The sequence below is a fragment of the Rattus norvegicus genome, chromosome 13 (genome assembly GCF_036323735.1).
Source record: "Rattus norvegicus strain BN/NHsdMcwi chromosome 13, GRCr8, whole genome shotgun sequence".
NCBI lineage: Eukaryota > Metazoa > Chordata > Mammalia > Rodentia > Muridae > Rattus > Rattus norvegicus.
In genome coordinates, this window is record NC_086031.1 from 101,206,541 (window position 1) to 101,234,476 (window position 27,936).

Consider the following 27,936-nt stretch of genomic DNA (forward strand, 5'->3'; position numbering starts at 1 on the left):
AGCAGTTTGTGCGCCCCCACCCCATTCCTCACAGCGAGCGGTCACCCTGTTTATTGTTGGAGTAGCCATTTAGTTATTGTTTCTTTAAGTAAAATTTACAAACGTATGATTGTCTCCACTGCCTGCCACATTCCATGATCTGCCTGGTTAAGAAGAATGTTTTGCTGTGGGTCACAAAAGCCCCAGCCACCCCACCCCCAGGTTCTGTGGCAGAGTTTCTGCTTTCCCCATTTTTCACAGTCTGGAAGGGCCACTGCCATGGTAGCTTTGGGGACTTCATTTTCAGCAATAATTTCCTAGAGTGACCAACACTATGGGGAAATCTGTGCTAACTGTTTGAAAAAGGAGAAAGAAAGAGAAAAGCCTACACCTGAGCTATTTGCAGTACTGTCATGCTAACATTCAACTCAATAAGACCGGGGCTCTCAGGGGGGGCTCTGCTAATAGCTTCCCACTGACCTCCTTGCAGCAGGCTGGGCTGCTGACTGGTGGCCCAGTGGTGAGGACTGCAAAGCAAATGGGGTGTGAAAGCTGATTTTTTTTAAAGGCTATGGTTCTGACTGGTCACAAAAAAAAAAAAAAGGCAATGAGTTATATAATAGATATATTTTTTTTCCTGAATTCCCCCCTTTAGACCGTCCATCATAGGAACTTAAGCATGACCTAGAATATTAATTATGTCGGGTTGAGCAATGAGCAAATGTACCATTTGTTACCCAGTCACCCTTAGCCTTACATTAATATTTTGAACTATTCCATATTTCTAACAATCTATCAGCAGGTTTTTTTTCTCCTCAATTTTTATTCTTATGCTTAAGTGCTGGATGGGAAAGTATTTGAAGGTGCAACTGATTTGAAAGCAAAGGAAGGGCTTGCTGCAGGGGCACCTGCTGTGCTGTCTCAGGCTGTGCAGGCTGCAGCTCCCTACACAGACCTTTGTTCCCTGTGTGCCAGGAAGCTTCAGTGTAACTTCTTGTTTCTTTGTTGTTGTGGTTTCCTCTCAGAGCTCATATCTGTGAACTGAAGAGACTGAAACTGGCGATGGACACCTCAGATCCCCACTGCACAGCCATCCATGTTTCAATGTCAGACTTCACCTGAAACAGTCGTTTGGCTAGACTTGAGAGAAGAGAGGTGAACAGGCTAGCTCAGATCTGGGAGTGAACAGAGGTGAACAGGCTAGCTCAGACCCTTTATCTTTTCTTTTTTGGAAACTGCATTCAAGTCACTTAGCAAATAGAAGTCTGCCACAGAAAGAGACAAAGTCTAAAACCATTTTCAGGCCTCTTGATTTAAAATCTGTGAATACCATTGAGTGGGACACATTTCTCAAAAGAGGCCTAGCTAAAATATGCTTCTCTTACTAAATTTTAAGCAGATGCAGTTTGAAAGGAAACATTAAGAGAACACAGTGGCCAAGAGTTCTGATAGCTGGAAAAGAGAAGGTGGGCCTAGGACCGAGTGGAGTGTTTGCCGTGGAAGGGAGTGTTGAACAGACAGTGAGACCTCATCACGGCCATCAGCCTACCTGTGTTAGGGACTTACAAAACCCCACTCAGCAAGTGACTGCCCTGCTCCTGGGAGAGTGCTGCCTGCCCCCAGGGCTCAGGAGGCCACTGCACCCCAGATGCTTCTGCTGAGGACCTAGAAGAAGCAAGGCAGCTGGATTCCTCCTGCCTCTCAGGCTGAACTCAGCACTGGCTCTCACTACAGTGTACGTGATATGAATGTGCTGGCATAAAGCAAATAAAAAACACACAAAAGCTGTGCGGTTGGTTTACTGAGGTTAAGAAAATTCGGGGCCTGAGTCGTGTTAGTAACTACTCTGTCTTGTTACTTAAAAGCACATTAGCTCAACTCTTAGGAACCTGATATACTTCCCTCAGACCTCCTTTGTGGCTCCTTGTCATTGTGCCCCTGACATGCCCGGTGCTAGGCTCCATCCTTACCCTGACTCCAGAACAGAACTGAACAGGGGAGGAAGGAAAAGGAACTGAAGGAGGGGAAGGAGCAGAGAGGAGAGAAGAAAGCAGAGTTCTTAAGGTTTCCTTCAAAGTTCAGTGAAGGCCTGTTAACCACGCCGACTTCTGAGAACTCAGACCTTGCACATGCGGCTGCTCACTTGCTGGCCATTCTAGCAGAGGCACTCAGGGGTGCAGCACAGCGGCAGTTAGCCCTGCATTGGGAGAAGACTCCAGCCCCTCCCCTGCCCCAGGATTCCTCTGGCCTGGCCAGCACCTCCTGGGGCTCTGCTTGTCCAGAGGAGATCACCATGGCCCTCAGAGCTTTGGTCAGGGAAAGGTAGAGGTGCAGAAGAATGTCCCCTAGATACTGTGCTATATACCTGTTTTATTGTGGAGGAATTTTTGTTTTCTTCAAGAATTTTTAAAAGGAGAAACAAAGTGTGCTCTTATTTTACTTTTACATGATCAGAGTGAAATATTTTTAAATAGCTGTAGTTACTAAATAAAAAAATTCAGAAGTGAATTTGCTACTCTCATCAATCTTATACATTAAAGCATTTCCTGTGAAATGTGGATTAGAAGAAAGTAACTTAAATACAATATTCCCTAACGCAAATTAAAATCAATGGCTATAGAATGCCTACCAACCTTCTCAGCCTAAGATATGCACAGAGAGGGCAAAAGCTTTTCATCCCATGAGGCTATTCTTAGAAGAAAGAGGCTAGAACTCGAAAGACTTTGCATGACTGGCTGTGGTCTAACTGGCTGATAGTGGGTATCTCACAGTGCTTGTTACCAAAGATATAGAACACACTATGAGAATCAATCATTGAGGCAAACGTCTCTGAATTTGTTCTGAGACTAGGTAGAATTTTGTAATAAAAATGGAAGAAAGGCACCAAGACCAAGAGAGCAAGGGAGGGAGAAGACATGGGGGCACAGTCAGGGGACATCAGGCTGACCAGGGCACAGTCAGGAGACACCAGGCTGGCCACTGTGGCATGAGAATATTGCCAAAATTTATCTTTGGAATGTTGAGAACTTGAATTGAATTCAGTTATAATTTTGAAATTTCTTGATTTTCATATCTCCTTTAAAAGATAAACTTAGGAGAAAGCCCAAAGCGACCACAAAGATGCTGGCAAAAACTACAATCCAAAGGGAAATCACAAACAGATGGGAACTGGATACAGAAGAATCCTGGGCAGTGTGCAGGCAAGTTAGCCTGGCCAACAATAAGGAAACTTGCTTTCAGACCCAGTGGGAGGTGAGGACAGACACCCAAGGCTGTCCTCTGAATTCAGCATTAGCCCATTTGCATGTATACATCACACACACACACACACACACACACACACACACACACACACACTATACACACACACCATACATACACACCATACACACACACACCACATACACAAACCACATACACACACACACCACACACACACACCACATACACACACACCACATACACACACCACATACACACACACCACACACACACACATACACACACACCATACACACATACACACACACCATACACACATACACACACACCACACACCACACACACACCACACACATACACCACACACACACACCACACACACACACACACCATACACACACACCATACACACACCACACACACACCACATACACACACCACATACACACACCACATACACACACACACCACACATACACACCATATACACACACCATACACACACCACACACACACATACACACACACACCATACACACATACACACACACCATACACACACACCACACACATACACCATACACACATACACACACACACCACACACACACACACCACACACACACACCATACACACACCACACACACACATACACACACACACCATACACACACACCATACACACACACCATACACACACACCCCATACACCACACACACACACACACCATACACACATACACACACACCATACACACACACCCCATACACCACACACACACACACACACACACACACACACACACACACACACACACACACAGAGTGATGGGCATGGAATGGGGCAGGTTACTCATAAAAGCTAAACTGAGATATGTCATAAATGTGAGAATTCCATTCCGCAGCCATCCAATCCAGTTCCACACTAGGAATTCCAAAAGACTAAATGCTATAGTAGGGCACATGACCAGTGTAAGCAGAGAGATGAGGTTTGACATGGGAAGCAATACTCAAAACAGCAATGAAGAAGCCTCTGCAAGGCTCATTAGGAGACTGAATCTGCCTGAGGAAAGAATTTCTGGTATGTCAAGAAAAATTTCAAAACAAAACAAAACAAAAAAGCAAAACTGGAGCAGAATGTCCAAGTGGCGTGGGCACTTGTGAGAGGTGTGGTGTGCCTGTCCTGTGAATGACGTGCGAGAATTGGAGAAGGGATCAGGGAAACATCTGAGGTACAATGACTGCGAATGACCTCAGGCTCACTCACTGGCACTGCACTGTGAGGGCATGCCACTGCCAGGCCTAGATGCTGGGTGCTCAGAGTAAAGTCTCTCACAGTGCAGCAACACTGAGCACTGCCGGAATAGCCCGAATTGTGTGTTAGATTTTGGATTAACTTTTGGTCATTGCACGCCCAAGAAACATCTACTGTCGCCCCTTTTTGTTACCATGTTCAGTTATGGTAACAAGCGTGGTTCAAGAACCTGTGCAGAGCCATGGCTGGAATGAACCCGGGTGCCGAGCATGAAGGGAGGAAGGAGGGAGGAGGAGGAAGGAAGGGACTGACAGGTAAGATGGAGGGAGGAAGAGAGGGAGAGAAGGAAGAAAAGAAGAGAAAGAAACTAGAAAAAACACGTATTGAGGGGGAAACAATCACTGACGAGAATTTACCTTGTCAAATCCTACAAGTGTGAAGGAGAAATGAACATCTTCAAATAAAGAACGACGGGTCTGTGTGCTCAGAATAAAATCTGTGACGGTGGACCCCTAGCTCCACTGAACCACTGCCAGAGGACAATGAGAAGGCTGGGGTGCTCCGACTGTAGTGAGTTTGGGCCTCCATACAAAAGTGCTGGTCCTGTCTTTACCACTTCTTGCCATGGAAGCTAGTCCCTCCCCACATACTGAAAAGTTCACTCTCCTGCCTCTCAGCCCACCTCTCACCTTTTTAAACATCCATAGTGTTTAGCTGTTTCATCTATCTTTTCAAGCTTTCTCCCCCATGTGGCTATTTTGGGAACATGAATACATTCCTGTTCCTCTGAACACCCTCCTCTACCCTGAGTCTCCTATCAACCCCCTATTCCAGTGACAGGAATTTCCCATGATCCTCAGTCTCCTTCCCTGCAGCAGTGAAGACGTTTTCAATCTGGGGTGATGGTACTCCAGCCTACATTAGCTCCTGCCTCCCTCCTCTTGGAAGCCAGTCTGACAGTAGGAAGCAAACATCCTCTTTCTCTTTCTATGTACAGCGATGGGGCTGTTTTCCTGGCCTTACTAGGGGGAAATGAGAGGAATGATGGAATCACACAAAATCAAGGTCACTACTGACAGTGTCCAGAACTTACAAAGCAGATGTACTCCATCTTTCTCTGACTGGTTCTGGACTCAAGCAGGGGAAGGTGTCGATAACGCTTCTTTCCCTCAGGTGCCCAGTTTCTACCCTGATTAATCACTGGTCTTTGGCAGAGATCCTGCCTCCCTCTGCCATCACATGCTTTGGCATTGCAGATGGTGTTGAATATACCCACAAATAGTCCTCTCTTGTCATTTGGAACATTACAAAACATATGTATTAGTAATATAAACATTACTAATTAAGAGAACCATTAGTAACTAATTTGGGAGTAAGATGTCAAAGACATGTTTCTTTTTGCTCACTCTCAGTCACCTGCAGTATTGAGTGGGTTTCATTTGTTTTCTGATTACAGCTGCCGTCCAGACAGCAGAAGTAACAAGTAATCAAATGGCAATTACACAGTTACTTCTCTCTAATGGCTCTTTTTGAGAAGACAAAAAAAAAATAGCCTAAAACCCATCCCTATGGGCCAGAAACGTATGCTTGCCTTTTGGTCAAGAGGACTTAACAAGTCAAGCTTGTTTCCCTCCACCCCAAGGCCTCATGTTTGGAGGGATGAGAGCTTCCACAATGCAGGAGAAGGCAAAGGGGTTGAGTATGCTCTCTGGTCCTTGCTTTCAAGCAAACAGGAAAGTTAAGAACATCTTGACCTCAGGGCATACCCTTGAGGTGGGTCCTTTTTCTACCCTGGCCAATCCAGGTTAGACCAGAGTGTTAATACCACATTCCCTGTGTCTGGTGTATGACCTGGCTTGATTTGGCCTGTCTAGAATCTCTAATGATGTTAGCTGTCCTTCTGTCTGTTCTTTATATACAAGATTCACCCTTTTAAAAACTGAAAAAAAAAAAAAAGAAAAAAGAAAATCCACGGAACCAACCAAACCTTGGCCCTTAGGGGCTCACAGAGACTGAATCGACAAGCAGGGAGCTGTCTGGGACTGACCCTATGCTCTCTGCACATGCCTTACCATTGTGCAACTTGGTCTTCTTGTGGGGCTCCTAGCAGTGCAAGGGGGCTGTTTCTGACTTTTTCTGGCCTTTGGAACCCTATTTCTCATATTGGGTTGCTTTGTCCAGCCTTAATATTCCGAACAGAAGTGGGGGAGGAGAAGGTTTGGGGGGTTGGAACAGGGAAGTGGGGGAGGGACTGGGAGGAGAGCAGGAAGGAGAAACTTCGGTCGGGATGTAAAAAGAAAAAGAAAAAGAAAAAATAAAAGATAGAAATGGAATATGAAAAATCACAAAAATTTATTTGTGCAAACACAGACATCACTTTTCAAGCCAATATAGACTTCAAATAATTTTGTTTTATTTTTATGTTTTTAATTCAAAGAAGAAATACTGAGTGACTAGGATTAAAATCTGAACTGCTTCACGTGTTTAAATCTAAGAGTTAGGACATAGATAAAACATGTCGGCACCTGTGCAGACTATTAGTACCAGGAGAGAGAGACATTTAGGATCAGTGCAAGTTCAAGGCCAGCCAGAGTCACACAAGGAGACCCTGCCTTATACAAGAGCAAAGAGGGGGACCTCATGTCCCTTTTCTGGGGTTTGCCTACACTGTAAGGAGGAAGGACTGACTCCAGCAACGAGGTAAGTGGCAAAGTATAAAATAAGGAAAGGGAGATTCTCCCTCAAAGACTGGAGGAGACTCAGCAGCTGAACGTTTGCACGGTAGTTGGCAGGCTTTTGATTTTACTGTAGTTACATAAATAACATCCCGATAATTAAAGGGGTCATTTCCATGATGTAAGACCTACAGAAGCTGAGGACACTGTCAGGGTGGAAGAAGACCTGGGTTCATCCCCAGCACTGAAAGATATGTACACACACACACACACACACACACACACACACACACATGTATAGATAATGTTATATAATGTAGACTTGTTGTATATTGCTTATTGGCTTCTGGGTTAAGATCAGGTATAAAATGCAACACTTAATGATTCAGAGTTTTCTGATAGGCACAGATGGGTATACATGCTTTAACAGCAAACAACGGACAAATATGAATACATTTAAAAGAAAAATACTAAAAGTATTTAATACTATTAATTCTATATGCATACAATTTGTTATTTCCAAATATACTTGAATCCTCTGTAGCAGCAGTTCCCCAGAACCTGCAGACCACTCACTGTGCAGACTCACTCAGGAGAGAATGTGCCTGCAGCCTGCATGGAGTCGGGCACTGAAGTGTGTGCATATCAGAGAGGAGTGGCCTGCAACCTCTGTGTCCTGAAGCCACTTTGGAAAATTGATCCAATAGCCACATGAATTGTAAGGACAAAATTTGATTCCCATTTCCTATTTAAAACTGAGATCTCCCCTTTAAAATATGAGTACGTAGTGCCTTATGCTTTTTATCTCAGCACTTAGGAGGCAGAGACAGGCAGATCTCTAAGACTTCAAGCCCAGCATGGTCTACAGAATGAGTTCATCAGCCAGGGCTGCATAGTGAGACACTGAGACCCTGTCTCAAAGAAAGAAAGGAAGGAAGAAAGGAAGGAAGGAAGGAAGAAAGGAAGAAAGAAAGAAAGGAAGAAAGAAAGGAAGAAAGAAAGGAAAAAAGAAAGGAAGAAAGAAAGAAAGGGAGGAAGAAAAAAAAGAAAGGAAGAAGGAAAGAAAGAAAGGGGAAGAGAGGGAGAGGGGGAAGAGAGGGAGAGAAATACAGTGGGAGGGGACAGGGAAGGGAGAGAGAAAGAGACAGACAGAGTGGCAGGGGGACAAAGAAGAAAAGAAGGAAAGAAAAATTACAAAGTATAATAGATATACTACACCATGCAACCTTTCCGTAGGAATAAAAATTTAGATTAATATTGCTAGAGGAGAAAATGAATAATTCTCTTCAGAAAATGCAACAAAATGATTGTTAAAACTTGAAGAACAAATATTATAGATCTAGGTCAAGCAGTTAATCAAAGTAGTTATATTTGAGACTGTGAGTGGCTAAACACCATAAGACTTTTAATATTTTATATGAATTTGAAATCATACATCATAATAATTTCGTCCTCTTTCTTCTACTTCCTTTCTTCTTTGTTCTCCTCATCTTTTTCTTCCCCTTCCTCTCCCTCCTCACCCCTCCTTGTCTCGTCTTTTCTTCTTTCCATTATTGGAAATTAAACCCAGTGCCTAAAGCATGGGAAGAAGGGCAGTCCCGCTGAGCTGCAGCCAAAATCCTTTCATTTGGTTCCATGTAGAATTACGTCACCCAACCCTGAGGCTCGGGGGACCTAAAGTCTTTGGTCGCCCGTGCACATCACATACCACCCTTCTACAGACACATACTTTTAAAAAGAATAAAATAAACATTCTTAAAAATGATTTCCAAAACTGTATAAGCTTTAGGCCCATAGCAGGATTTAATTTTTAATCGCCAAAAGGAAAGTTTTATGATGTCTTCCTAAAGAATCCATTTTTTTTGGTTCTTTTTTTCGGAGCTGGGGACCGAACCCAGGGCCTTGTGCTTCCTAGGCAAGCGCTCTACCACTGAGCTAAATCCCCAACCCCAAGAATCCATTTAAAAATACTTTTAGTGTTGTGTGTTGAAAAACAGTCTTCCACATTGCTGTCTCTTTCCAGTGGCTTCTGATTGTCCCTTTGCTTCTGTCCACATTTTTGTCTGAATTTCCTAGACGTATGTTGTAGTCAAGACAAAGAGAAGAGAGCAGAGGAGGGACCAGTTTGATGACAACCTTTTCCCCACTTACATTCCTACTTAATGACAAGAGGGTAAATAATTGTCCTTTTCTATGGATTATAATATAACAAGAATTATATGTAACATTGGAGAGGGAGGATGTAAATACAAGAGTTAGTGCTGAATTAATTCTCATGGTGGCTCAGTCTTTGGTCTTTCAGAGGAGAGGCTGACAAAGGTAAGGGGTGTGACGGTGGCATTCTGGCATGGACTGCTCAACGGATGCAGAGAGAATGTCCAGTCTCATAGGCCTTCTTCCTGTTCTGTGCCTCCAGAGGTCAGAGGTCAGAGGTCAGTCCATCTGCTGCAGAATCTTCTTGAAAGACCAAACCTGCCATCCACCCTAAGGGAGAGAACCACCTGGCTAACAGTTGGCTGCAGCAGAGATAACTGCTTCACAGAACTGTGGAGACAGAAACCATGACAAATTGGCTTGAGTTGTGCCCATGGAATTTCCACAGCTGCCCAAGTTATGCATGGCTTTGTTAGCCTTCTGCACAAAGGCTCTAGTTTTTTCCATGAGTGTCCTTGGGCTGACTGGGCACATTTCTGTAAGCACTGTAGCACCCTCCTGTACAGAGTTTGGTACCAGAGCACTTAGCTATCAAGGAGGATCTCAGGATCTCAGGAGTGGAGATGGAGTGTCGTGCACATAGGTGTCACTTGGTGAATCATATGTGGGCCTCTGACTTCCAGGGACCAAGTTCTACTGAGTTTATATGAACTAGGTACAACCATGAACAAACACTCATCCTTAAATTTGTAACCTTCCTCTGGAAGAAGAGGACAGGAAGATAACCGTACCAATCCTGCACCACGCCCTGTTTGCTAGCTAGGGTCAGTATGCACTTCTTCACAAGAAATGTGAAACACTACCTCCAATTCCTAGCACGATGGTTGATTTCCCTAATTCCAGCCCTTAGGGAGGCCATGACAGCAGAATTTCTGGAGGTTCAAGATCAGTCTGGGACACATAGTGAGTTGCAGAACGCCTAGGCTGTGTATACAGTGAGATCCTGTCCCCCACAACCCTCCAAATGCTACTACCCGAAATATACTTTCATCAACCTCCTTACTGCCAAGCCCCTTCAACTTCTGTAGAAATTTGCCACGTCAAAGAGTCGGTAGCTGGGAACGCATGAGGTCCATGGTGTAATTGGACTAATAATGGAAGTTAGGTAGCAGTGAACCCTCCAAAACGACTGGCAGGTTTCTCCTGTGTCTGACTCACTTTCACTTAAGAGCCATCAATACCTACTCTAATGTCCAGATAGCCCACGATTCCTTAAGCGCCTTAGCACACCGAGACCCTTCCCACAGCCCCGAGTCCCCACAGCTTCCTCCTCTGAGCTTCTTTGCTGCTGGGCAGATACTTCTCTCTCTCTCCTCTCATGAACTATTAACAATCTATCAGTGTTCACCAACCTACACTAATAAGGACAGCTGAACAGCTAGTACATTTGTTGACAAAGCAGTTTAATAGGTGGGAGGAGACATCTTTAAAAGTAAAGGAATGGAAAGGTCGGTGTGGTGGGAAGTTGTGAGAATTGCCCTTCTTTGGGGTGAGAGCAGGACTGAATGTCCGGACTATAACTAGCTGTAAGAAGTAATCAGCTTCATCCGTATGCTGGGTGTTTTGGTAAGTTTTTCTTGAACATAATATCAGGCTGGGATGACATGACTACACAGAGGAGCAAAGGAAGAAAAGACTGAAAGGCAGGGCGGAGGCAGATAGCGGAGAGTTGTCAATGTTTACGCTGAAAAGGAAGGGTTGTTTGAAACATATTCGCATTAGTACTTTGAAAATTTCATATTTGCATACCAAGTATCTCGATCATATCCACCCCCAACTTCTCACACATCCTCTCAGATCCACCCCACCCCCTTCCTCTTTCGCTTCTTTTGTCCTCTTGTTTTGTAGTTATTTGCGTAACACATCAGGATAAGCTGTGTACACTCCTGGTGGTGGGGCTACCAAAAGGAGCATGGCTGACCAACTAGGAGCCATACCCTTAAAGGTGGTTGTCCCTCCCCAGCAGCCACCTGCTGTCCAAGGTTCCTCAGGGAGGGTGGGTGTCTGAGTCCCTCTTCCCTCCACACTACAAACACCGTCATTGCCTTGATGGAGGAGATGGCACGCAAAAGTTGTGCTGACACACAGACTGCTCAGAGGGCATGGAGAAAGTCAAAGGCAGGTGACAAAATGCATGCAGCCGAGGAATGGTACAGCCAAGTAACCAAGGAGCCAGACTGTGCACGAGTGAGTGAAGTGGCCTCTAAGATCAACAGGCATGAAATGTGCAACAGTCGCTGATGGCCGTGCCTCAGCACCACTGCTCCAGAGCTGCCCGTGTGTGGCAGCTGAGTGCTGTATCCTGAGAACCTTGCCCACAGCGAAGCCTGTCCAATCCTGAGAACCCTTCCACAGCGAAGCCTGTCCAAACACTGTAATTTCCAAATTCACGAGCCCCTGACCCAGATGCACACACACCATTACACATGTAAACAGTGGCATGTGTACACACAGGGCCTGCCATTTTCCCATGGCTTCTCCTCAGGACAGAAGTGCTTGTCACACGTCCCATGGCAAGTCCATAATGTACATAAGCAGACAACCTCTCAGCTTCTGCTGAGGGGCAGGATGGAAAGCATAAATACCTCTAATTAAGAATTTTAACCTCATAATCTTTATCTTCTAAACATGTTTCCCATCGAGCAGCCTACCAGTTTATTATAACTAGTGCTTTAAGCTTTAATTAAAATATATTCCTTCCTTATATAAATTCAATTTGGTACGGTTTTGAAAACAGATGACTGTATGCATTTTTCTTAAATATCCAAGTATATCAAATTATAGTTTATCGATAATGATCACTACAAAGGGCATTTTTAAAAATCATAAAACTGATAAGAATTAGTTTTGTACCCATATAAAAATTACTAGGATAAGGAAAACATAAAAACATATTATGCAAACGATAACATGAAAATTATTTCTATAACATTTCCATTTGAATCTGTGTTAACTATCAAATGACACAAAATAAAACATGCAGCTCTACTGATTGCTCCATTTGTGTTTGTATGTTTTTCCTATGATCATTTTAACATGAAAATGAGGAAAGTCACTGTCGGTTAATTACTCCTGTGGATAGTTCTATGCAGTGATGTTCATCTCCCAAGTGCTGGCCGCGGCCGTTTGGATCTTCAGTTTTAAATGCATCCTGAGACTTTGCTGAGGCTTAGGAAGCTCCTTTTCCTCGAGTGAATTCAACAACAGGCCTTTGCCCGCAGCCACCAGTAGGTGGAGCAGACAGCATAATTTATTACTGAGAACAAGGGCAAAGGAATGAAAGTCAGTTTCTTTGGAATAAAAGAAATCTGTAAATGAGATTTTCTTCAAAGGAAATATGCCCTGTATGTATTAGATTTGGTTTGACTGGTTACTGAATCAAAATAAATAACTTTATTAAATAATCAATCTTCGCAGAAAGATACATTTACAAATGGAGGTACGGCTTGCATTTTACTTTATTCAAATCAACTAAAATTAACTTTCCTTTCAAAAAAATTTTACAGGGACAAAGATTTTTTGATGTGTTCATTTAGTAAGGACGTTAAACACAGTCCTGCTTTACAGGTGGCGGGAGCATAGCAAACAGTATTTTCTAGGAAATATAATTGACTAATCCTGTTATGTCTGCAGCAACAAATTAACCTTATTACTACTAGTAAATGGTGATTGATTATTTATGCAAATAAGTTACCATGTTCAGCTTTCTGATTGAAATAAACATAGAAAAGAGGCGCTTTACTAGGACTTGAACTTTTTAATTAATAAAGCCCTGAGGGGCCTGTTAATTCACCCATTGCAATATTAGTTAGCTACTCGTGTAACTCCTATTAGCACACACATATTTGCTTGAATAAAGATGAGATAACAATAAAATTATGAATAGCTCCTGAAACTATTTTAAAATATACATCAGATTCATACTAAAATCAGCTTAAATTATGCCTATAAATATCAATACATCAGCATAACCAGTCTAGGGTTATTAATTCATTAAGTAGCATTATCTGTATACTTTGCTCTGCAACATTCTTCAGTGTTTTTAAAGCATTGTTGGCCTGACTAATGTTTTACATCTACTAACAATATCTGGCTACACTAGAACTATAGGAATATAATGTCAACTTTACTATTGTACAATGCATATTAAAAATGACATTACTAAGTTGTTGAAACTTTCAATAAACTATGTTCTCTTCTAAAAGTGCTACATTCTTTTCACACAGTTCAACAAAACTGTGTACAAATCAACTTCTCACCAAAAAGAACTTACACTTGCTACTGACAATTAGAATGCAAGTTTTTGGAAGTGAGACATCCTGTCCTAAGTACAAACAGTCCCGGGAGTCAGCCGGGACAACTTACCAAGAATATATTTAAATCCAAACTTCAATTTCCACCCAATAGCCAGGTCATTAAGGCAAATGAGTAACAATACTCACATTGAAGTATGTATTTTTGTTTCTTATATAGGGAAAGTATTTAAAATCCCTTGTATCAGCAAAATCAAAACTGAAAATGGTTGTTAATCTTAGTGAGACTGCTTATAGATAGCAATTTTGTCCTATTAAAAAAGTTGTGTGACAGCCAATGTAAATGAAGCTGAGTGCCCCTTGTGGCTAAGGATTCATTAGCATAACCTCACATGTACTAAATTCCCAGCACAGTACCCATGGAGGGCAAGCATTCAGAGACTCTGCTAGTCAGAGTAACAGGCTAAGGAGGAGAGCCATGCTCAGTGTAGTAAGGCTCTGTAGTCCTTAAGCTCTACCTTGGTAGACTATGGACAAACACTGACTCAAAGGAAGCAGACCAGATCTACCATAAGTATGGGAAGATGTGCGCCTACAAGCATCATCTGGGAGCATCTGCGCTCATGGATCAATAACAGAGTCCAAAGAAGGTAGTATCACTCTTCTATGTTATCACCGAGACGCTCAGCCTTGGGGGGCGTCATCATAGGTTCAAAGGTTATCCTTTTATCTCCTTAGTTACCTGCAGGTACATAGTAAGATCACCATCATCTCATAATCTAAATTGCCAGGCGGATAGAATCTCTGACGTTTCTTCTCCAAGGGAGAAGACCTGACAACACAGCTTCACCTGCAATATCCCAACACCAACAGCACCAGGCAAAGTGAAAATGAGAAGGGCAGCAACGTGGAGGCCACAGTGTAAGGAGCTCCTATCCTTGTTAATAACTAAAATAAAGAAAAGAAAGGAGCCAGCTCCCTCCTTCCACTGTCGGGGCTTGGGGCTTGAACCCAAGGTCAATGAATCTGAGTTAAAGAGCTTTTACCCACTAAGCCATCTCACCAGCCAAGTCATGCATTTAAAAGCATATTTCTCTGGACAGAATATTCTATGTGCAGGGTACTCTTTCTCAGCAACTGTAACAAAACCTTAAGTATAAGAATACATTTCTAAATATTCTAAATTCCATATTTACGTCTCCATAGGAAGCAATTTGATGAAAAGTTTTTCTTGACAACATCTATCAAAATTTAGAAAAGGAGGAAGAATGAGCTTCCACCATTCACTGAATTAAAAGAGAAAGCCTGAGAGCCAACTGGGCTTAATAACTTGCTACTTCTTGATCAATTCACAGCACAACGATAAGCCACGTGGAATGCGTTCTGAAGGCGAGGCTATGCCCTCCCTGTGTATCCCTGTGGCGGCGACCACTCTGCTCATGCGGACCTTTCTACCAGTGGCTCAGTGGCTGCCTCTATGAGGCACTGTCACAGGCCAATCATGACGCCTGTGCACACCAACACAGAAACACGAGATTGAACTCGAAGTAGTGTCTTTGTGGTATCTTTTCAACAAGTCATGTCCTATTCAGCCCGCTAGTTTGTCTCTGTCAGTCTAGGAGTCCAAGTGGCTCATGGGAGCTGCCAGGCACAGGTGAACTAACCTGCTTTGTGCTGAGCAGGTAATGCGTCTTGCGGGCTTGGTAATCTTTCTGCTTCTCCTCCAGTTCCAGGAGAATCTTTCTCTCTTCTCTCTCTTTCATTTCTGCGAACTCCTCCAAAGCCTCCCTGCATCAAAACCGTTAGCAGTTACTCTGTTGGCCTCAGTTGATCCCTAATTCTTTCACTGATGATAATCAAGTTTTTTTGAGGGGTGATGATCAGCTACATCCATCAAAATCAAGGGTGCAATTTATCTTGCCTGCGAGTTCTGGGGATCTTTGCTGTTGTTAGACAGCGTTTAAGTGACTTTGTCATGACGGGGCTTTCCACACCAAGCGCGTCATGTTCCAATTAGTACAGCAGCAGAGGAAATGCCGAAACCCAAAGTAAAGTGAGCGCCTGTCTAGATCACCCGTGTCCTTTGCTGAAGATTCACTACTTTGGAAATATTTAAATATTCCAAGAAGGATGTAAGTCTTAAATTTTAATTTTTATTTACAAATGTCTACCTGCTTACTCTGAATATTAATCACTTTTTATTTTAAAGTCTGGACTTTTTACATGCTTAATTGATTCTATTTACTTCGATTAAACAGCTCAACTAATAGCAATAAAATTACACATATTATCCTGCATTTAAAGAATTGACATTTTATTCAATAACATAAGTAATCTAAATAGAGGGTTAGATTAAGTTCACTTTTTTCTAAGGCATGAGAAATCCACTAAAATAATGAAAAAGTCCTTATTTATGTATATGCCTAAGAAATTTAAATGAAAAATAAGCTTTAAATTATACTGTGTGATAAATAGCTTCGGAATAGGACACGATATTATCAAATAAGGAAGAAAGACTACATCTTTTGCTTTCATTGGACAGATTTATCACTCATGTCAGACCAGCATTTTAATTCTGCTGTTTTATTTTTAAAATAGCTATCTAAGTTGGTGTCTACTTCTATATGTAAAATTTCAAATAAATCTCTTAGTCTTTGCTTCATATATCAGGGAGAACTAGAAGGAGATAGACTAGAAAGAAAAGAGAAAACAAAAGGACTCTCCTTGCCGCCTGAGTGTCTGGTAAATCTGTTGCAATCCTCCTTACAAGCTACGGATACTTCACACAAGGTTACTTATGAAACGCTGTGACGTTTAAAAATCACCATGCTAGGCCACTGTAGCAGAGCGATTTTTTTCAACATAAGATTAAATTGCAAAATAAATGAATTACTTGGAGTGGCACAGCCCCCATTTTACCACCCTTCCCTTGAAAATTGCTTATTAATATGAAAAAAGAAGGCATAAAATGGCCTGTTTTCCTTTATGCATGGTATTTGGGGTGCATCTGCACACCAGCAACCTGGGCTAGCTGCACATTAGACAGTGCTGGCAAGCTGGCACGATGACCCCTCTGACTGTGTCTCAGGGCTATTAATCGCTAAGGCCCTGGTAAAGCCAAACAAATTGGTTTCCATTGAAAGCATCTCTGTCTGTGTCTGCCAATTTGTTCTCTACCAAACAAACCTCATTAACTGTGTCCACTTTTTGACAAAGAACCAGGAGGTAGAAGAAATGGTGACCTTTCTTTGTCCTTAAGGTACACATTTCAAGACAGTCACATATGAGCAAATGAGAATTTTTACCAGGAAAACAAACAATCATGTTACTCAAAAACATCAGTGCATTATAAATTTTAATCTTTTAGTTTTGTTATTTGGTAAAAAAGAATAAATTCTTCAACTTCTTGTACAAGTCTTTGAGGTGATTTAGAGCAGCATATGCAGGTACTGACTGTCTTCCCTTATAAGATGTAGAAACAAGCCCAAGTAAGAATGTGTTAGCAGTAGGAGTGGAGTGGGAACTCTGGACTTCAGGGTAAGTAACTGCAGATGAGGCACATCCATCCAGACACAAGTCCGAGAGGGTATTTTCTACGGACTTAGACATGTCTTTTGTCTTATGGTCCTATTTTCTACTATAGAAAATACTCAGATTTTCTGCAACATTTTCACTGCCTATGAATATCCCATGATAACACTTTAAACATAAAGATTAAACCACTGTAAATACAAAGATTTATATTTGAGTACATTTCACTCATGGTATTTATAGTGATAAATATTTACATATTCTAGAATAACTGTGATAATAAAAATAAGAGTAACCACTGGGAGGCAATGTAGTGGAGCAGTTAAGACGTTCTCTGCGTGACCCTGGCTGTACGAGCTGCACTGTGCTTTCTGCTGTCTAACCTCTGAACTCCATCCCTTCATCTAGAAAAGAAAAAACACACTACGATTTCCATCTTTCTCACCGGGCTATTGTGAGGGTCAGATAAGCTGACTCTATGCAGAATAATGCTATGTAAGCCTCGGTTTTCTTCAGCATTCACACATGGGGTGCAAGGCTGGTCACTCTAGTCACGACGGCTCTTTCATGCCGTGTCTAATCCCTTGATGACATTCCTTCTACTAAGTGCACACTGTGTGGTAGTAATGTCATAACGAGAGCACGGTACCCGGCTTCCGAAGAGGTACGATGCATGAGGAACACTTTCACCAGCAGGAAATGGAGGAAACTAAAAGCACAGACAAAGCCCTCTTCCCTCTATACTACACGGTGGACTCTCTTCCTTCTATCTGCCTCATACTACATGGTGGAGTGAGGTCACCTTGAGGAGAGTTTCCACCTTTCTCTCCTGGGAGAAGGCTAATGGCTAAAGGGGACAAGCACATTTGCTAGGCTCTGTTGCATCACTGTGGAGCTGTGTGCAGACAATGGCTGGAGCTGGCTGCTCACCGCATCACACTTCCCCACACTGGACTAATGCACCCTAGCCTGAGGCTGCCAGGAGTGGTGGCTGTTAACTGCTCCTAGCTGAACCCTGTTAGGGGAAACTAGCAGGTTGCACTTGCTGACTAAGGGAAGACACAGGCTTGAGGCTTTGCCCCTCACCATAATGGCCCATCCAAATCCCAGAGCTCCCAAGTCTGGCTGGCACTGGCGCAGAGCATTGCTCCCTGTGCACTCTCCCCCTCAGCTTCCAGTCCTTACTCATTCACTAGACCCGTTTCAAAGTCTTTTCACACGGAGGCATGCACACTTCCTTTCTTTCATCCTTGCTGCACTAATCTTGAACCATCCAGGGTGAGCACTTTAGTCATCGTTCTGCTTTGAGGAGTTTTCTAGGTAAGACATAGATGATCTGATTTAATACTCTATGTCCTTTGGGGAAACAATGCCCCATTGAGCAGACTGACAGCCTCTCGTACAGACTCAGAGATTAAATCTCTGCTGAACACCCGCAACTGGAACTCGGAATTTGAATCCAAGTCTGAGTCCAAAATTGATGGCTTTAATCAGAGTTAAATTCATACGAGGTTATACTTAGTTATTGATAGAATTTCTCTCTCTGAGAAAGTAATGACGCTATTTTTGGAAGCACATGTGAGGATGAGGATGAAGCTAGAGTGGGAATGGTTTAATGACTTTCCCCAAATCATGTCACAGCTTTAAAGGTAGGTGGCTGCATGGGAACATGGAACCTGTTCCCTGAGCTATGCTTTCCGCTTGCTATTTTTAAAGTAAAAACTGCAGAATGCATGTTACTTTTAAAAGGACAAACTGAAAAGATACTTAGAAGCTCTTCAGCAGACATAACTAACAAATAGAAGAAAGTTACAAGGACTTGAGGCGAGCCCCTGGCCTCTGTCTGCCCTACTGCGCGCTGCTCCCTCTCGGCACCACTGTGCTTCCCGGCCAGCCTGGTCCGCCCTAGCGTATTGGGAGGACTTTCACTTTCAGTAGAGCATGCATGCAGCATCCTCCCCACAGATCTTCTCATTTATAACCCTGTAAATCTGTTTTTCCTCCAAGCACTTTAAACATACCTCACAATTGGGGCTGGAGAGATGGCTCAGTGGTTAAGAGCACTGACTACTTTTCCAGAGGTCTGCAGTTCAAGTCCCAGAAACCACATGGTGCTCACAACCATCTACATACGCCCTCTTCTGGTGTGTCTGAAGAGAGCTACAGTGTACTCATATACATAAATATATTTTAAAAATCTTAGTCATTTATCTATACATATATTTGTCATCTGAGTCTTCCACTAGACTGCAGTGTCCATAAAAACAAAGCCTCTATGTTATTCCTGTCTATTGGAATACAAACGTCAGACTACTTTGTAAGATATTTACATTTTTAAGCTAAAATATATCATTTTCCTTCTTCCCTTTTTCCCTCCCATCCCTCTCATGTACTAAATTCAATGGACTCATTTCAATTGTACACACACACACACACACACACACACACACACACAATTTAGCAATTCCTGAAAATCCTTATTTCAGTATGTTTCTCTCAAAACCATCTAAGCTGTTTTAAGAGCTAACATCAAGAAAACAATGCCCTCCTAGTCAACATGTGCAGACCTCATGTGCAGGAGACTGAACCAGCACACACAGGACATAGCTGGGTCTGCACCAGATCCTCTCTGTATATTATAGCTTCCAGTTTAGTGTTTCATGGGTTTCCTGAGTGTGCAAACAAGTGGGTCTATGATTCTTGTGCCTTGTCTTGGGCTCTTTTCCCTCTGTTGGTTTGTCTTGTCCTACTTTAATGTGATGGTGCTTTTTTATCTTATCCTATCTTAATTTGTTATGTTTTATTATCTCTTAGAAGGCTGCTATTTTCTAATGAGAGACAGATAGAGGAGTGGATCCTGATTGGAGGGGAAATGCAGAGCAACTGGGAGAAGGGGAGAGAAGGGATATATTTGAAAACAGAGTCTATTCTCAATAAAAGGGGAAAAAGTTGATATCATAAAGAGAAATAACTAACCTGTTATACATGTCACATCGATGTTTGAAATATTAAAGTCTAGTTCCTGTTTACAAGGAGCTTGAAAATGAAATACTAACATCTTCCTAGACCGATAGAACAAGTCTCTGAAGGAGACATTTGCACAGTGCTTTGGTTCAGGAATCTCACTTGTGGTAAGGGATCAAGAGAGGCAGGATATGGGAATGGGGGTAGTAGCCTTGCAACTGGAAAAAGAGTAGAGAGGGCTTTTGCTAAACACAGGCAGGGGGAATAGAGAGGAATGGTATAAGGTACAGTTGAGTCTCTCTCTCTCTCTCTCTCTCTCTCTCTCTCTCTCTCTCTCTCTCTCTCTCTCTCTCTCTCCCTCTCCCCCCCCCTCTCTCTGTAAATGGCATAAATAGTGTTTATAATAAAATACCATTCCCTGGCCATTGCTGGACGCATGGCAGTAGCAACTGTGTGACTACAACTAGCTGTGTGAGGACTGGGAAGCAGTTTCAAGGCTCTCACATAGGTCGCTATTGTAAAGTAGGAACAGCACGGTGCTGCTGTCCTTCAGAGCCGCTGTTCTTCTCACTCACTCACTTTGCATGAATTCAAAAACACCAAGACCCACTCAGAGATCATTCACAGAAACCAATATCAAACATTTGAAAGGATTTCTGTACATTATGGTATTACTTCTAAAATATTCCAATTATGTGGCAGGGGTGGGCATCTCCAGGGCACGCTGTGCTAGAGATCTGGGAAGGGGAGGCTCCAGGAAGTCTATGAGAACAACTCTAGCTGGGACTCCTAGCAGTGGGGACATGGAGTCTGAAGTGACCACCTCCTGTAGACAGGCAGGATTCTAGGGGAGGGATAAGGACACCAAGCCACCTGCATAAAACTTTTGACCCAAAATTTGTCCTGCCTCCAAGAAGTGCAGGGGAAAGATGGAGAGAGACTGAGGGAATGGCCGACCAATGACTACCCAACTGAAACCCACTCATGGGCAAGCACCAATCCCTGACACTGTCAATGATGCTTCATTATGACTGTAGACAGGAGTCTAGAATGACTTGTCCTCTGAGAAGCTCCACCTAGCAACTGACCAAAACAGACACAGAGACCCACACTCAGACATTAGGCAGACCGCAGCAGTCTTGTGGTAGAGTTGGGGGAAAGAGTAAAGGACCTGGAGAGGACAGGGACTTCACAAGAAGACCAACATAGTCAACTAAGCTGGAACCTCGGGGGCTTCCAGAGACTGAACCACCCAGTCAAAGAGCATACATGTACTGGACACAGCCCCCACACACATGCAGCAGAAGTGCAGCTTGGTCTTCACGAGGGGACCCTAACAACTGGAGTAGGGGCTGTTTTTGACTGTTGTCTGCCTGTGGATCCTATTCCTTCCCCTAACTGGGTGGCCTTGTCTAGCCTCAGTGGGAGAGGATGAACCTAGTCCTACTGTGACTTGAGGTGCCAGGGTGGGTTGGTACCCAGGAGGCCTTCCCTGTTCTTAGAGTAAAAGAGCAGGATGGTTGTGAGAGGGAGAAGAGAGGAAGCCTGGGATCAGGATATAAAGCAAATAAACAAATAAAGGGAAAATATTCCAAGTATAATGCTTCAGTGTGAAATTGTGTTATTTTCATCATTATGGATTCTTTGTGTAAGAGGAAGTAAAAGTCTATAACATGTATATATACATACATATATAACATATATAACATATATAACATATATATATATATATATAAATATAATATGATGCCCAGTAGTTGAGAGCAATTACAAGAACAGAACAACTCGGATATTCACATAGTATATGAAGCTCAGGATGCCAAGTATTTCACAGACATTTGTTTATCCTCACAGCACTGCATGGAGGTCAGCAAGGGAGGCTATCTAAGATGTCAGTCTCTCTGCAAACATGACTGTACAGATGAGAGCCTTGAGAAGCAGCACCGAGGTGTCCCTGCATATGCGTAGATCAAGTCCATCACGCTATCCTCTGCGCGCCTTTGTCGTAATTAACTATGTCGTAATTAACATCGACTCACAGTCATCAGGAGAATTCAGAGTTGGTGTGACTGATGCTCTCACTTCACAGGAGCTGCACAGTCTAACTTGTTTCATGTGTGCTCAAACATTGCACATTGCCTCTTATTTAAAATTTGCTGTGCTTTAATATAAGAGTGAATGGATAATTAGCTCTGTTTTTTGCACATAATCCACCAAATACCAACCAGAGTCAGCTCTGAGCTAATCAGAGAATAGGCCATTGGGCTTAAAGCAGCAACTATGTGCAACAGCGGTGAATATCCTTGAGATTTGAGAAAATACAGACCAGGTGTCTTCGTTAAGGACAGTGATCACTTCTATGTGAGGACACGTGCATCTCACCGAGTGCTGTAAGTAAGACATGATAAAATTCGGACTCAGAGACTGAACTCTAATGGCTTCTCCCCTCCTGTCAGTGGTATCCACACAAGAAGAACAGAAGTAAAAATGGATGTAGAGAACATTGGAACATAACAAAGGTGAACTGACATCACTGACAGACCAAATACAAATGGAGTTTTACCAATCCAGTGCTCTTGGAGTAGACCACCATGTCACAATTTCTACTTGAGGTCAAGATCCTGTGCTTTGTAGGCATAAATGTTCCAGGAACTATCAGTGTGCACAAACGTTCCAACTATGATGGCCATTTCACTTTCCTCAATACCATGTTAACTACTGTAATTATTTGGGAATACTGTCAGGACTAACAGGGTGGTACAGTGGTTAGCGGCACACGTGGCTCTTCTCCAAAACTGGAGTTTGGTTCCCAGCACCCATGTCACTGAGCTCACAAACACCTGTGATGCCAGCCCCTGGGGATCAAATGCACTCTTCTGCCTCCTTGGGCACCTTCACTCACAATATACACTCACGGACAGAGAGACACACTAGTAAAAACAAATCCTTTAAAAGGAATAATATAATCCAAGTATTTGTTCCGGGCTTGCTGAGTCTTAATGTTGGATATGAAAAGACCACACTCAAATATGGATACCTAGTTACATGAGTCCCATGGTCTATGACCTTACTGTCATCTTTCACTGTAGAAGTGGATACAGTAATCAGTAATAATGTTTATATCTTGTTTACAAAGATGTGCATGATAAACGTGGTGGGAAGATGGATGAGAGTGAGATCAGAGATCTATTAAAATATTTTTGGGATTCAGTCAAATAGAGAAGGAAAATGTCTTTGGGATCAAATCCTAACTGATTCCTTGGCTGAACTCAAGTGGAGAATACATTTCTTGTTTCTGACTTAAGAAAGTAAAGGACTTAGAAAGTAGAGACGTGGGAAAACCATTGCTTCATGCACAAGCACGCTTCCTTGAAGCAGCTACAGATGACCAAAGAGTGAGGTTAGCCAGCATCTGAGGAGATGGGTAAAATGATCAGGAATTCTGGGTGGATGTTTGGATTTAGGAACCATACCAAATAGCAAAGTTCAGAGAAACAGACACAACTGTCCACGGCAGACAGAGCGAAAGGTCACAGGGTCAGAGGCGGCACCGACACTAAATCGAACCAAGCTTGCACAGAAGCCAGTGGTGCTGATGCACACCTTTAACCCTTTACTCAGGAGGAGGGGCAGGCGTGTCTGTGAGTTCCAGGCCAGCCAGTCCCGCCTACTCAGAGAGACTCTGTCTCAGCAAACCAACAACCAATGGGAAAAGACAGCAACCACACAACCAAAGCCAACAAAACGTGTGCAGAAAACAGATAAAAACAAAGACCTCTTAGAAGAGGAAGACAGAAAACAGTGGAGTGCGATGTAGGCTCTCAGAGAAATTAGAGGGCACAATGGTTGGCAGCACTGCTGTGCCACAGAAGTGGGGTGAGATGGAGGCAAACGCATAGCAGGCAGTGGCACAGCCTTCCAGCAAATCACCTTCGTCACTACTGATCCACAGCAGCACACACCTTCCAGGAAGACTGACGGAGCTTGTGTATTAGTACGTGAAGCACCTGCTCTTAGGAGGAATAGCCGGTAGATGCTCTTTAAAGTGAAGAATCCGGTCAGACACTGCAAGTAGACACCACCCTGACAATTATTACATCTTGATATAAAAATAGATCAAATGGCACAGACAGCCAATGCTGTGGAGTGGTTCGGGCATTTGTACAAGCTGTTATTTTCTTCAGCCCTTAGGCTAGCTCTTCCCATAAGAGTTTATAACCTACATAGTTAGATGATGACAAACCTCCACGGTTTATTTAGTTCGTTGAGATCAGAATACTGTATTTTAAAGATGAGGTTTATTGACATGCTGTCTTTGGTCATCACACTGTTCTCCTTGTTTACACAATAACTATGGCACGCTACTTGTGTCCTTGAATAGGGAACAGGGACACCACAGTATGAAAAGTGGCCTAGCTGCTGGAGTTCATAAATTTTGCTCAGCTTTGGATGAGTTCAAAGAATTGCCATGTAAGAAAAGCCTTACAGAGGGGATTTATCTGATTATGGCAGTAATAATTACCCAGCTGTTTATTGCAGATAGAGAAATAATTCATGTAGGCAATAGGCCGTGGTGGCAATGACACTCCACATTTAGTAAATATGCAAACTGTTCACTTCTAATTAACCAAGCTAGAGGATGCCCTTATTAAATGTATAAACTAAAAGTGCCTTCCTGACAAGTGATGAATTGTTACAATGCACAAACTCTTGCCACAGAATTATTGGAGTGAACTTGGGGCTTAACTTCATTAAGAGATCTTGTGGGATAGTTAAATGAGGATGGACAGCGTAACAAGGCTTACCTGACAGCCAATGACATGCCGGAGCTTAGTGGAACTGCGCCTTTCCCTCTGTCCTACTTAGGTGCTCAGATTCACACCAGACAATCTGGGAACTACTAAGTTAATTTCACTCTGAACGAGCAAAAGAACTGAAATAACATGACACCCTGCGTAGAGGCCGCCTGACAGTTACCTATCGAATAAATCTACAAAATAACCATTTCCTTTGATTCAAGTATTGTTCCACATAAAAAGCTAAAAATCTACCACTCCTTTTCTCAACTTTGAAATAATGTTTAAAAACCAAATGGTTTATGAGTTGATCAGCTTTAAATCACATTTTAAATGGTAAATCGTTGAGTTTTATGAAAAAATAACACAATATAGAAATCAATCATAACTCTGACTTTATCTATTTTTCTCCAAATAATTAGGACATGGTTCACTGTCTGTATTTATGGTTGAGTTTGCCAAGGCGAACACTCATTCCATATCAAGCAACTTTATGAACTCTCACATCTCCCACAAGAAGATCAGATGGAAATTTGCTACTAAGCGGAAGCCCTTGACTTAATCAAAGAATATTAATTGCGTCAAAGGGGTTGGCTGAGGCGGCATGTTAGCCATGGATCTTCCTTCCTCTGACTCCGTGTGCTGAGATTACGTGTGCCAGCATGCCTGACACTGCTGAAGTGTTTTTCTTTGGAGCACGGACCAAGCAATTCTATTTATTTTACAGGTTTGCTGTGAAAATTGAGTCAGATGAATTTTCAGTGTATTTCAGGAATATTTCAATTTTATAAAGTTATGGGTATGAGATGGATAAAATGGGGGTTAAGTTGGGGAATTTGTAAGATTTCCCTTAAGAAGTGATATCAAAGAGGATAACTGAGGGGCTAGAAAACATGCTATGAGCAGGCATGTCATCTAGCATATGTGCTGGTGACACGTGTTGCAGAGTTCTGACACACTGACATGCTAATGAGCAGAGGTAAACAAGCAAACAAGGAGAACAGAAGAGCAGTAGCATCTTTGGAGGAAGAAAGGAGTGGAAAATCCCGTTCTGCTTCCAAGCACTGCAGAGCTTGGCCCTTGCTGATGGGTGTTGAAAGGAATCGAAGTCCACAAAGGTCAGCTCAACTGAGTCTGAAGAATCATGTGAACTGTGTCCTGGGCTCACCGAGGGGTTTGTGGAGAAGACTGATCCTGACAGACTCCATGCATGGGGAAGGCACTCTGAGTCTGCCTACCTTGCACTGAAGTCCTCTTGGTCCTCTGGACCTGGCCCTCTTGACATGGTGTCATCTTAGAAAAAAAAATGGATGGCACAAGAGAGAGAAGAGAGTGTGAATCTCAGAGGCTGGCTGAGGAGCCGGCACAGCATTGGCAGTACTCCAGCACGTCAGCGGCACTCCCAGAGCAGAACAGAGAGCCAGAGCCTGGCAGACCCATGACCATGGAGACAGGGAGGCAGTGACCAAAGCAGCAGCACTGCTGGGCCGACTGCACTCGCAGCTGCGTGTGTGTGACATCTGAAGTCCAGGACGCAAGAGAAATGAGTAGGGTCCTTAGACAATTTAGGAAAAGGAAAATTAATTGGACAAAAATTTACTCTCTGAAGGTATAAAGGAAGTGATCCAAGTTACACACACCACACACACTTAGAAAAACTTTTCTTAAAGGTCATTCTCCAAAAGTGCTTGTCTCTGGTTTGACTGTTAAGAGGTTTTATGATCTTTCCTTGTAAAAGAAACCTTAAACCTCTGCAAATGTCTCCAAGTTTGCAAGAGAACACAGTACATGGTGACTCTATTGTCTGAATAGATTATTATTTTTGCCAGTGTCCAATTATCTTGATGGAGGCAAATCTCAAACATTTCTAGCTCGACAAGCCACCTATTTCTTTTTCCAAAGCAAAGTTTAAGTTGCCTGGTGCCCTGGGCTGGCTGGTAGATGATTGCATGTACCACACGGTTGGTTTATTTCCATCCACATTGGTGACTCTAGGACTGTGGCTAGTCAGAGTTCCTGCCATAGGTGACTACAGGTCTCTCCTGAGCAGGTGTTCTCCAGACAAAAGCAGGCTTGAGTAGAGACTGGCATGCGTCCTCGCCTCCCTGTTTGAACAGTAGTTCTCCACTGTGCAGATATTGCTGGCCGTCTGGCTGTCTTCAGGAAGGTAGACACTGGCTTACCTAGCCTTTCCTTCTTGTTGGGTTCGTATGTCTGGCTTCCAAGGTGCATTTCCACTATGGTCATGGAACACGCTGATCAAAACAACTCAGGGGAGAAAGGAACTGACTTGGTTTACTTGGAATTGTCCCCTGGGGGCAGTCATGGCAAATATTCAAGCAAGAACTTGGAGGCAAGCCTGCTTGCTACTCCAGTCAGCATGACCTCCAACTAAAACCTCACAGTGAGGAAAGCAGAGCAGGGCCCAGGAAGCACTCGGCCTGCTGGCACCTGCTGGCTCACAGACTGGACTCTGTTCATCTACCCTCTGTTATAGTCCACGACCATTCACCTAGAAATAGTGCTGCTCATGTTGGAGCTGACCCTCCCATACCAACAAGATAATCCACAGAGGTGCGCACAGGCAATCTGATCCAGGCAACTGCTCAACTGAGGTTCTGTTGCATGATTCTAGGTTGTGACAAATTGACAATTCCAACTCACTAGGACCCCCTTTGAAGACCTGGGGTGAACATGAGCTAAGGTCCTACACTTTATAGGCACAGCTGATAGAGTGCTTCAAGTCCAGACATGTTGAGCGTTTCATAAATAGAATGCTCATAACCAAACACTCATTATATATGGACCACAACCCCTAACAGCACACAGTAAAGACAATTCCCTTCCATCCCTCTTGCAGACCAGCACAGCAGCCATAATCCAAATACGGCTGGAAAAAGTGGATTCAACGTTAAGAAGGAGGCAGTATCAGCAATATCTTGAAAAGTACCTATCTTTTCAATTAACATCAAAGTCCTAATTGATAGATATTTGTATCATATTGTACAGTAGGTGACATTTGAAAAATTATTTTTCTACCATGACA

At 43.0% G+C, this 27,936-nt stretch overlaps 1 protein-coding gene across 7 annotated transcripts in view; it reads right to left on the minus strand.

Moving 5' to 3' along the window:
• Nucleotides 1-27,936, minus strand: part of Spata17 (spermatogenesis associated 17) — a 178,807-nt gene that overhangs the window by 69,126 nt on the left and 81,745 nt on the right. For 4 of the 7 annotated variants that reach the window (XM_006250449.5, NM_001398667.1, XM_039091499.2 and 1 more), the window contains one exon: nucleotides 15,264-15,387. In XM_006250449.5, the coding sequence (XP_006250511.1) occupies nucleotides 15,264-15,387 (124 nt within the window). Of the gene's footprint in view, nucleotides 1-15,263; nucleotides 15,388-17,575; nucleotides 19,352-27,936 lie in introns of those variants that run through there. The other 3 variants (XM_063272549.1, XM_039091497.2, XM_039091498.2) reach the window with 3 other exon arrangements.